This window comes from Ailuropoda melanoleuca, chromosome 2 (genome assembly GCF_002007445.2).
Source record: "Ailuropoda melanoleuca isolate Jingjing chromosome 2, ASM200744v2, whole genome shotgun sequence".
Classification (NCBI taxonomy): Eukaryota; Metazoa; Chordata; class Mammalia; order Carnivora; family Ursidae; genus Ailuropoda; species Ailuropoda melanoleuca.
In genome coordinates this window covers 82,166,640-82,178,452 of record NC_048219.1, presented here as the reverse complement: position 1 = coordinate 82,178,452, position 11,813 = coordinate 82,166,640, and the positions used below count along the sequence as shown (strand labels likewise).

Here is an 11,813-nt window from a genome sequence, read left to right as displayed (position 1 = left end):
GAGGAGCCTGATGTGAGGCTTGATCCCAGAACGCCGGGATCATGCCCTGGGCCGAAGGCAGACACTTAACGACTGAGCCACCCAGGAGCCCCAGGAAAGAAACGACTTCCTTTGCTCATCCGCAAGAAAGTGACCCTTCATCCGTTCAAGTTTGACCATGAGATCCCAGCAATTCAGTCCTGTCTTCAGGCTCCACTTCTCATTCTCTTTCTCTTGCTCTTTCCCCCACACCCGCAGTTACTGTCTCCACGGAAGTCTCGAAACCCTCAGAGTCATCCATGAGGGTTGGAATCAACTTCTTCCAAACTCCTGTTAATGTTGATATTTTGACCTCTTCCTATGTATCATGAATGTCCTTAATGTCATCTAGAATGGGGACTCTTTTCCAGAAGGTTTCCAATGAACTGTGCCCAGCTCCATCAAAGGAACCACTTATCTATGGCACCAATATCCTTATGAAATGTATGTCTTAAATAGTAAGATTTGAAAGTTGAAATGACTCCTTGATCCATGGGCCACAGAATGGATGTTGTGTTGGCAGCATGAAAACATTATTAATCTCATTGTCCGTCTCCATCAGAGCTCTTGGGCACCCATGAGTATTGTCAGTGAGCAGTAATATTTTGAAAGGAATCTTTTTTTTCTGAGCAGTAGGTCTCCATAGTGGGCTTAAAATATTTAGTAAACCATGTTGTAAGCAGATGTGCTGTCATCCAGGCTCTGTTGTTCCCTTTAGAGAGCACGGGCAGAGTAGATTAAGCGTAGTTCTTAAGGGCCCTAGGATTTCCAGAATAGTCAGTGAGCACTGGCTTCCGCTTTAAGTCACCAGCTGCGTTAGCCCCTATCAAGAGTGTCAGACCATCCAGGTACTGACTTCTCTTCTCAAGCTATAAAAGTCCTACATGGCATCTTCTTCCAAAAGAAGGCTGTTTCGTCTATGTGGAGATCTGTGGTTTAGTGTAGCCACCTTCACGAGTTGTCTTGGCTGGATCTTCCGGAGAACTGGCCGCAGCTCCTGCATCAGTACCTGCTGCTTCACCTTGTGCTTTTATACTGTGGAGACGGCTTCTCTCCTTAAACCTCATGGACCAACCTCTGTCAGCTTCAGACTTTCCTTCTGCAGCTTCCTTACCTCTCTCAGACTTCAGAGAATTGAAGAGAGTTAGGGCCTAGCTCTGGATCAGGCTCTGGTTTAAGGGAATGTGGTGGCTGGTTTGACCTTTTATCCAGACCACTAGAACTTTCTCCATAAGATCAGCAATAAGGCTGTTTTTCTTTTAATCATTCACGTGCTCACTGGAGTAGCATTTTTAATTTCCTTTAAGAACTTTTCCTTTATTCACAACTTGGCCAACTGTTCAGCACAAGAAGCCTAGCTTTTGGCCTATCTTTGGCTTTCAACACGCCTTCCTTGCTAAGCTGAGTTGTTTCTACCTTTTGATTTGAAGCGAGAGACATGTGACTCTTCTCTTCACTTGAACACATAGAGACCATGGTAGGCCTAATTAACTGGCCGACTTCCAATATAGTTGTGTCTCCAGGACCAGAGAGGCCCCAAAGAGGGAGCGAGATGGGGGAACGGCCAGTCAGTGGAAGTCAGAACACACACAACATTTATTAAGTTCACAGTCATATACAGGTGTGGTTCATGGTGCCTCCAAACAATTATAACAGAAACATCAAGGACTACTGATCACAGATCACCATGACAAATATTACACTAATGAAAAAGTTTGAAATATTGCAAGGATTAACAAAATGTGACACAGAGACACGAAGTGAGCAAATACTGTTGGAAAATGACGCCCGTAGACTTGCTCGACACAGGGTTGCCACAAACCTTCAACCATAAAACACACAACATCTGAGAAGCACAGTAAAACGCAGAGCGCCATACAGTTCTACAACACATGTGAGGATCATATGCTGTACGCACTGCCCGCCCACTTCTCCCCTTTCNGACTTGCTCGACACAGGGTTGCCACAAACCTTCAACCATAAAACACACAACATCTGAGAAGCACAGTAAAACTCAGAGCGCCTATACAGTTCTACAACACATGTGAGGATCATATGCTGTACGCACTGCCCGCCCACTTCTCCCCTTTCTGCTTCACTCTTTCCGCGGAGCCATCCTGAATCATTTGGTGCAATTCACTTGAATGCTGAGAGCATGTTGAAGGGCGGGTAGGAGTAAGCTAAGCGAGAAAACCAGGTTCAGAGAATGCCTATCTCTTCACTCAGTGGATTTGCACATATGGCTTCAAGTCCATCATTTCACACTTTCACACCCCCAGGACCCCGTTTGTGCAAGGAACAACACCGCCCACTGCCCGGGGAGTGAGCGAGTGAGAATGTCACACAAAGTACAGGACGGGGTGCTACAACTAACGCGTGCTATCGGACCAACCTGAGGCTAAAAGCAAAGACAGTTACTTTAAACTCCTATTTAGACTCTTCTAATATGCTTGCTTTCCCGTTTTTTTTTTGTTTGTTTGTTTAGTTTGGTTTTTGGTTTTTTTTGAGGTTGGTGGGGGTACTTAAATATTTACATGAAAGAGCTCGGGAGCAAAGATGCGTTTCTGCTGTTTATTTCAGTTCAGTAAACCTGCCATCGGCAAACCCTGGGTTCCTCCTTGCCCGGCAGTTTGCTGCGAAAGCAGAGCTGAGCGCCACACGGGTATGAAGAGACAGAGGACTTGTTCTTGGAAAACCACTTCAAGCTGACAAATCAGGGAAAATTTTCTGTAACCCTGGAGAAGGAACACATTACCGGCAGCCCTTTCGCGGCCTGAGCCGAGGATCGAGACAACACCCGCAGGAATAATTACCAGATGAACATCAGGGTGAGCGTGTGTGCCAAGAGGATCCGGTACCGGAACAGATCCAGGAAGCTTCCGGTCTCCCTGGGGCTCCTGCTGGCCGGGTACGTGAGTGAGAACGTACACGTGAGCTTGCGGTTCCTCTTGGCAATGAGGTGCAGAGCCGCTTTGGCCTCACTCAGTCGACCCTGGGAGTATAACCAACGGGGTGATTCAGGAATGAATCTGAAAGAGACGTCATTAAAGGCTGTATATTCATACAGGTACCCGGGCACATGAAGGAGACAATTCACCCAGGAGGATGTGGATTCCCTCACCACAACCGGATTCCACGCGAGGGTCAAAACTAACTCTCCCAGTGACAGGTGAAAGAGAGAGGGGGCCGCTTTCCACAGCGTGCCAGGGTTAAAAGGTGGCAGCTTTATGAATGGAAACCAAGAACATACTCCCAAAACAGCAGTAAAAAAAAAAAAAAAAGGGTAAGCAGTATGCATTGACTTTTATACAAATTCTAACAAATGGCAAGGTAAGCCTAGAATACTGAGTGACACAAATTTTTTCATAAAGCACAGGTCAGAGAGAGGGTTCTAAATCCTAGCCAAGTGTGAGAATAATACTATAGAGATAGCAGGTGTTTAAGTTCTGACAAAGCCTCGCAAAGAAGAAAATTTTTATTGTCTCATCAGAAAAAATAAATGTTTGAAACATGTTTTTAATGTCATGATATGTCATTAAGAAGGCAGAGATTATTTTAAGACTCTACATAAAAATCAAACAGGGGTGGTCACATCTCAACTACTTTGGAGCATTTCCTGCTTCAAAATACTCGAATCGGCTGACACACTGGCTTTACGAAGTCCTCATGATAGTTCCTGCCCCCCAAGACCTTAAAGAATAAAAGTATCAATTTCCAGGTATCAAATAATTATTTTCTACTGTAACCACAAAGTACTGAACAGTTACACCGTCACTGATATTTTCCAATAGTTTCAAGACTTAACTCTCTGATGTGTCTTTTTCCTCTTCACACTTGTGTGTGCACGGCTAGAGGACTTATCAAAGACAAACTGGGACAGGGACAGGAACACCTTGTTTACTAAATACAGCATCCAGTACCTTTTGATCTAATGTGACAGTATTTGCTTAAAATGAAACTTTGCTCTGTAAGTACGCTGGCTATTGAAGACGCCTCTTAGAATTCCCTGTGCCTTTCCATAAGGACAGTGAAGTGGCAACAAATACCACGGAATTTGGAACTTCGTGGGCAGCCAGTCCATCAATAACCACTTGCTGAGCGCTTTCATTTTGTGTTGACTGATGTAGGAGATGCTCAGAGGAAACAAGAAGGCAGGAATCCTCCCAGAGCTTTGCTACGGGGGAGAGAATATTCACGCACATTTGATCGTCAACAAAAGCAGGGCCCAGGCCTTCTACAACGGCCTGAAAAATCCCTTTATTTACAGCTGCATTACCATTCGATTATTATTACTAATACACAAGCAGATAATTAAGCAAAATACTGTTCTATTGGAAGTTAGGTCGGCCGATCATCAAGCAGACCCACTGGCCCCATCCACCAGGCCGCTTCCAGGCTCCCATGTAAAGCACCTGATCGAGTCAAAAGGCAAATCCAAAGAACACGAGCGAAGCCTCACCTAAGTGAGACACCAGAGGTCTGTCGTAATAAAGATTAAAACTGAGCGGGACGGGGAGGTGAGAGAAAGGAGACAGGGAACAGCCAAAATACTAACAGTCACTATCTTTGGGTCATTAAGGTCACTGTCCCCTTTCCCTCAAACTTCCCTGTTTTCAGAATTGTTGGTAAGCATTCACCATTGTTAAAATGTTTGTAAGCTACTGTCGTATAAAAGTTTACATTACTGTTAAATGTTTACAAATCATTTTTATACTTGAGAGACAGTCAAGCTTTGGAAATTGGAGTTACTGAACTATTTCTGCGTGGGAAAGGGTCTGTCTCGTACACACACCGTGGACCTGACACGTCCCCACGTTTGGAGAAGCCAGTAAGCTTACTTACGCAAAGCTCACCTAGCTGCCAACAGATGGACTTGGGAATATAAATTCCAACGCATGCAGATTTTGCATATCAAACAGCAAGACGTGTTTTTAAAAGAAAAAGCAGTCTTTGAACACGCTGCCCCCTCCACCGTGCTGGGGCCAACTTCAGAAGCTACAGTGCTAATTTAACGATGTTGTGTCTGCTCAAAACATGTCCTGTGAATTTCTCAGAAGGTGGAAAATCTTTGTAAATTAGGGGGGTGCTGATTTTTAGTGTAAAGCTGTTCAAATCCACATATGGTGAAAATGAGGAATTTTTAAACTACGCAACAACGTTTCTAGTAAAACAAAAAAGACAAGGTACGACTCTAAAATAATGTGACTTTTTCTTATGTCACTGATGGCTAATTCTGAAGGCTAATTCCAGATATTTTTGTGCCCACACCTGTCCATTCCATCTGGAGTATCATCTGTTCAGAAGACGCTGGGCTTTGGTGTTGGGGGGCATGTGACCGAACCAAGTGCCTACAGCCTCCAGGGAGGGAGCTCCTGGTGCAGAAAGAGGTGGGTTCCAGCGTGAGGTGGAAATACAGCACTTGAAGGGTGCGGGGTAAGTGCTGGAGAGTTCAGAAGCCAAAGCAAAGGACTGGTAGCTGGAGGTGCGATGCGGAGAAGTCTGGAGGGGGTGGCAGTTGAGCAAACCCGGGAGGCCAGGAGTTAACTAGGAAGAACTGGGGAGCAGGGTGAGGGAAGGGCAGGAGCAGAGCAAGCAGGGGGCACAGATGCAGGACAGCAAGCTGAGGCTGGACATTGGACTCAGCAAGCAGCTTGCTGTGCCCGGAACACAGGATGTGGCAAAAGGGCAGGGAGACAATCAGAAAAGATAAACTGCAGGCTGACCGTGGGAAGGCCTAATGGCATAAACACATATTTACACGCTCTTTTCTCTCTGTTTCCTGTTTTTTCCTGACCTGAATTCATTTCCAAGAGTGTGGATGTCCCCACCTAGCACTAGGGCCGTAAAAAACTCAGACCACATTCGGAAAAGACAGGCAGAACAGTTCATGCCAAAGTCGCTCTGAAGGAGACTTTTAGCTATTTGAAAAGAAAATTCATTTACATGACTGCTTATTAATTCAAGGATGATACTAGGCAACCATTTATTCCAAAAATGTATAATACACGAACTAATAAAATGTTGTTAGTTTCCCTTTCTGGTAGAATTATCTCATTCCAATTCACATAACTAAATACATTCAATACATTTTGCTTTTTTAAGTATAGGTAAACTATTTCTATTATATTCATTCTTTAAAGTTTATTTATTTATTTTCAAGTAACCTCTACACCCAATGTGGGACTCGAACTCACAACCCCGAGATCAAGAGTCCCATGCTCTTCTGACTGAGCCAGCCAGGCGCCCCACTATTATATTCATTCTTGCATTTACTTCTCTTATTTCAAAGAGACTACAAACACAGATTCCAGTTCAATCCTCAAGTTACCAAATCTCAATTAGTAGAACTTGAAAAAAGAACAACTACGTTAAAGATGCATCTGAAGGAAAATTCCACCACACATATCCCTCACTTTATGGCACAGAAGCTGGTACCATTGGCTGAAAATTTTATTTATTCCAAAGGTTTTGATGATTAAAATTAGAAGTCTGATACTCTAGCAGAAAGTATTAATAAGCAGTGTTATTCTATTATATATTATGTATATACACTATATAACAAGCACTATTAATAACATCATTAATGAAGTATTTGCTACGGGAAGAAAGGCCTGGCCGAAGCGCTCTAGGCTGTGGCTCGCCTCACAGCCTTTAGGGCACCGCGGTGCGACATCGGAGTGAGCTGTTGGGAGCACCTGCCCTGACCAGGAAATCACCCTTTGACTGCTCTGAGCCCGTCCACCCTAAGCATTTCTCCCATATCTGAGTCTTCCTGTGTCCACATTTAGAGGCCCTGTGGGATGGAGCGTTGCTGCTACGTATTGGATGTGAATGGACTGTGATATTTGCAACGTCATACCTGAGTCAGAGCCTAGCACCCGACCTCATCCGGCCTGAACTCTTTAGGCTTGAGGCATTAGGTTACAAAAGAAACTGGCACCCTGGGTCAACAACTTGAAGATTAAAATGCAATCTACGGAGACGTTACTTGAAACAAGGGATACCTGCATTCTGAATTAATTTAGCATCTCTCTTCCCAGCAGCTGCCAAGCATTGGAGCGCTTGCGGGATTTAGCTCTTCACCAAAGTCAGTTCAGGCAAACTCCTGAAAGGGAATAACGCCGCTCATTGACCCGCATCCTCTTAAGACATTCCTTCTGCATATTAAATTAAACCGCTAAGAGGAAAAACTACTCACAAAGACAGGAGAAAGACCACTGTTCCCTGAAGGTTAACCAGAACGGCGAGGGTCCTCCAGGAGCGGATGAAGTATCCCAACAGGGCATACTGGGCGATGCCAACCGCGAAGAAGAGGCCACCGATCGACCCTAATTCAGGGAAAAGACACCTGTTACTGGAGAAAGCGTCATCCACGCCACCCTTTCCAACCCAAGTTGCAGGGCCAACGCCCTTCTTGGGAGGTGTCAGCAGGAAAGAAAAGCCTACACAAGTACTGACCGTAGCACAAGTACTGACTGTCAGATGATAAAAGTGGCAGAGAGGCCAGCGAGTGAGTGGAAAAGGAGGAAGGACAGGTGAAAAATACAAACCACGTGTGGTCAAGATGAATTTTCAGGGTTTGCCCCGGTGCTTTCTGCACTGAAGGCTGTGCTGATGTCTGCCTGCACATGCGCAGAAGCTTGGAAAGATGCCTTGCGGGCTGGCAATAAGGATTTCAGGTCATGAGATTATCTCAATGCTGGGACTTCATCTGATCACAGAGGTTGTGCCTCAAATCCTCATCTTAAATCACAGGCTACTCGTCAGTTCTCCCTCTTGCCCTTCCCTATTTGGTGTATTGGCGCCAGATGCATGACACGTTACAGCTCTCTGTTTCTTGTCTGTCTCCATGAAGCATGGAGTTTTTCCCAGCACACTGACAGGAAAAAAAAATCAACCACCGGACTGTTAAAAATCCTATGTTTTTTGAAATAAATGCTGAGATGGGTATTAAGTCCACTGGCTTGCCCAACATACGTGTGAATTTATACCTCTGGCACACTTTCTATAACTGTGACCGTCACGATGAGTAGTACTCACTACTGTTTATTGTTCATTCAGCCTTTTAGATACGTCGTCCTATAAAGCAGGTGCCATCAGAGCTACACACAAAGAAGAAACAGCACCGAGAGGTTAGGACACGGAGCTGTGCACAGGATGGCTGGGACTGTACCCTGTCTGCCTGACTGCAGAGCCTCTGCGCTGACCCAGTCCCCTCTCTCCACTCTTCTAGGGAAAGGCAGGCTTCTGTAGGCAACCCACAGCAAGAGGACCTTGTTGGTCTTGTGACAAGCACTTTCTACAAAAATTCTATAAAAGAAATGCGTTCTTGTATTTTTGTCCATAGATGATCAATTCTCTAGCCATAACGACGTGTCTACTCTGTGCCCCAGTGAGGAAGAAGGGGGAGTAGAAGGGAGAGCTGAAGTGGCAGCATGTTCAGAACACCAAATCAGAACATGTGGTCTGGTAAGTAAGGGAGTGGGGACGCTATGATTTCCCTGGAAACTTAAGATAATCAATAGTTATTATGGCTCCATTACAGTGCATCAGACAGCACCTGGCTTCCAAGAATAACACTTTCTGTCACTGCTCAGAACAGCTCCGAGCACTTGCTATCCAGTGACAACAATGCAGGCAAAAGGAAGACAGCCCACAGAATGGGACTGTTGCAGAGGGACTGAGTTCAGACCCTAGTTCTGCACCTGCTGCTGTGTGACCTTGGGCAAATCACTGAAATGTCTCTGCGTCTCAGTTTTCTCAAAGGTAGTTGTTAGTATAGGGTGAAATAATGCCTGCCGTACAAATATTAGCTATACTGTCCTACTGTGATATGGGTATAGTCCCTTACATCTATTAACCTCCCTGCAAAAAGCCATTAGGAGGCCTTCTCTGGTGAGTACTTACTACAAAATACTGCCTACCTAGCACTGTTATCTAATTTCGAGAATACCCCTTCCCTCTTCTAGAGAGCAGACCTCCCCTTACTTCATCCCTGTGGTTCAAGTGGGGGCTGCCCATCATAGTTCCCCTCACTGCAGGGCCCCAGCTGGGCCAGACAGAGCTCTGAGCCCAGATTTTAAATACTGCACTCGGTGGTGAGAGCTGAGATCTATGGGGGTCCATCCCTGACTGCACAGAGGTAGCTTCTCGGGGAGGAAGGGCAGAGACGAGAAGCATCGGACTTCCTGGTTCTGGGCATCTCTGGGGCCTGGCTCATCAGGGGTTTAATTATATTAACCACACAATTTCCCTTTATATACATATGCTCATCAGAGTTGAATCTCTATCCCTTATAATCAGTAAGAGTTGGTATCAACTGGGTATAATGGACAAGAGGAAATGATTCGAAGGGGGTATAGTTTAATGACCTTAAATGCTGTGATGACATGACCATCGACAGAGGTCCCGGAAGATGAAGATTATTTAGGTGAAAGAAAGCAATAATTTTTATTTGAGTGTCCAATGGACTTTCATGTCTCATGTCCAGCAAGAAGCTGTACGTGTATGCCTGGAAATGACAACAGAGGTAAGGCGTTCCCATGCAGGTGTGGGAAGGCGCTAGGTTATTTGGTCAAAAAAATTAATAAAAAATGAACATTTCAAATCACCACTTTTGCACGCTGTCATTCTGGAGTGCCACTGGGGTTTTCTGCTTATGGGCTGTTAGATATTTATCCTATGTTTCAGATTTCCTGTCTGCTTCTTTAAAATAATTTTCAAGTCTGCTATGTTTGCTCAGTTTGCACTAGTAAAAACTAAATTTCAGCAGGTTAGACTTCATTTTTATAAATGGTACCAGCAATCCACCCAGTTTTCAAGCAAAGCCAGGAGGTCCCGCTGATTCCTCCATCTCTCCCCACTCTGATCCTTCAGCAAGTCATTGTCCCACCCAAATGCAGCTCACATGGCCCTCTTCCCTTGCTCCTCTCCCCCCACCGTGTCTAAGCAAACCCCCATCATGTTCCACAGGCCACAGCCACCTCCCAAGTGACCCCTCAACTTCTCCCCTGGCCCCCCAATGGTCCATTCTCCACACCTCTGCCACAGTCATCTTCCTGCATCCTATCTGATCCTATCGCCCCAATGTTTAATTCGCCCACTGGCTTCTTACTGCACTTCAAATAAAAACAAAGTTCTCATTTAGTCTAGCACAGGCCCTACATCACCTGGTCCCTCCGACTTTTCCCTCCCCTGCCCAGGAAATAAATATTTAACAAAATATAACTAGAAGGTGCTGGGGAAGGAGCATCTAGGCTTTCTTATGTCTGCGATATTTTTCAGTTTAAGGTGTAAACAGTAAATGCCCTTCTGAGAAACTGACACTCTTGGAATAATCTAGAGGCAAGCCCACCATCTATAAGGCAGGCCCCAGGGGAGACTTTCTACAGAGGGATATGAATAAAATGACGTGTTCAAGGTCATACAGAACAAATTCCGGAAAGCAAATCTAATGGGGAGATAGACTGCCTCAAGTCCAAGTGCATTTTTAGACGTTCAACTGGTTCCCTGCGAGGTTTTCTGGGGCCGCTCACCATCTCTGTCATCTGCATGGAGCGAAGCAGTACCTGCGAGCGCCCAGTAGGCGGTGCCCACACATTCGTTTAGCAGGACGAAGGCCACCAGCGACATTCCTCCATTCATTACGCCCACCAGGAAGCGAGTTACTGCAAAGAACTCATAGGAGGGGGAAAATCCATTTGCAATAGCAAATAAGATGTCAAGAGCAAAACCTAGAATTAGAGGAACCGTAGTCAATAATCCAGATGTAAAACAGCATTTGATCAAAGTAATATACTCATTTTATGTTTGTAACGATAAGTATTTATGAAGTGATATTTTCAAAACTATGCTTTTTTAAAAAAAATTTTTTTCTCTTAAAAACAATAAAGAAAAACTAAGGTTTCCCTTTCTTTGTTACAAGTTGATATCTGTCAACCATGCACAGTTTTCAATTATTCATAATAGTGTGGGAAATGGAAAAATCCCAGCTCATGCTCAGCTTGTCAAGAGAGCTATGCTGGGTCTTATATAGAGCATATTTGAAATAAGCCAATACACAAGATACAAGGAGATGGACCTAGCATTCTGGCTCAGTCTGTTCTCTTTAGAAACGTGGCATAAGTTAGAGTGGGGGAGTCCTGGAGAGCACCACCGTCTCTGAAAAGCTTAGACACAAATCCGTGGCCATCACCAGGTATGCTGCTGGTCCTTTGAAAACGCTTGGCCAGAACTCTGGCTGCATTGGGGCCTCTCGCCAGTATAATAAAGATCAGTTCTGTATCCACGTGGCAATTCCCCGAGAACCTTAAGAAGTAAGTCCTCCTATTCAGTTCACAAACACTCATAACTGATTACCTGTGAGATAGACTTTTTTCCTTCCGAAGCGATCTGAAAGCTGACCGAAGGAGATAACTCCCACAAACACACCACTGAAGAAGAAAGAGCTTGCTGCACTGACTTTGTAAGATCTGTTGGCAATTAAAAACCACTACAGGAAGAAAAAACAGAAGAGACGTTTAGATCACAGAAAAGGTGGATGGACTGTTAGCTATTAAAAAAAAAACCCCAAAGTACAACCCAAACTGGTACACTGGGAATTCTCCACCGCATTACCCACTACTAACCAAAATGTGGTGGATCGTCTATCTTGGATAACACCCAAGGAGGTTTTGTCTTCAGAAACACTAGAAATCATTACTGTAATGTGCTCCCATAAGCACTAAATCGTATTACATCGTAATTACAGCACTAAATATAGTATATAATAGCTACTTTTATTTATGCAGCTGGTG

The 11,813-nt window shown here is 44.7% G+C and overlaps 1 protein-coding gene across 1 annotated transcript in view; it reads right to left on the bottom strand.

Annotated features, from left to right (window-relative positions):
• SLC22A15 (solute carrier family 22 member 15) overlaps positions 1-11,813 on the bottom strand; it is a 66,181-nt gene that overhangs the window by 28,156 nt on the left and 26,212 nt on the right. The window contains exons 3-6 of the mRNA XM_034641759.1: positions 11,377-11,509; positions 10,554-10,751; positions 7,217-7,346; positions 2,832-3,047 (exon numbers count right to left, since the gene is read on the bottom strand). Coding sequence (XP_034497650.1) covers positions 2,832-3,047; positions 7,217-7,346; positions 10,554-10,751; positions 11,377-11,509 — 677 coding nt within the window. The remainder of the gene's footprint in view (positions 1-2,831; positions 3,048-7,216; positions 7,347-10,553; positions 10,752-11,376; positions 11,510-11,813) is intronic.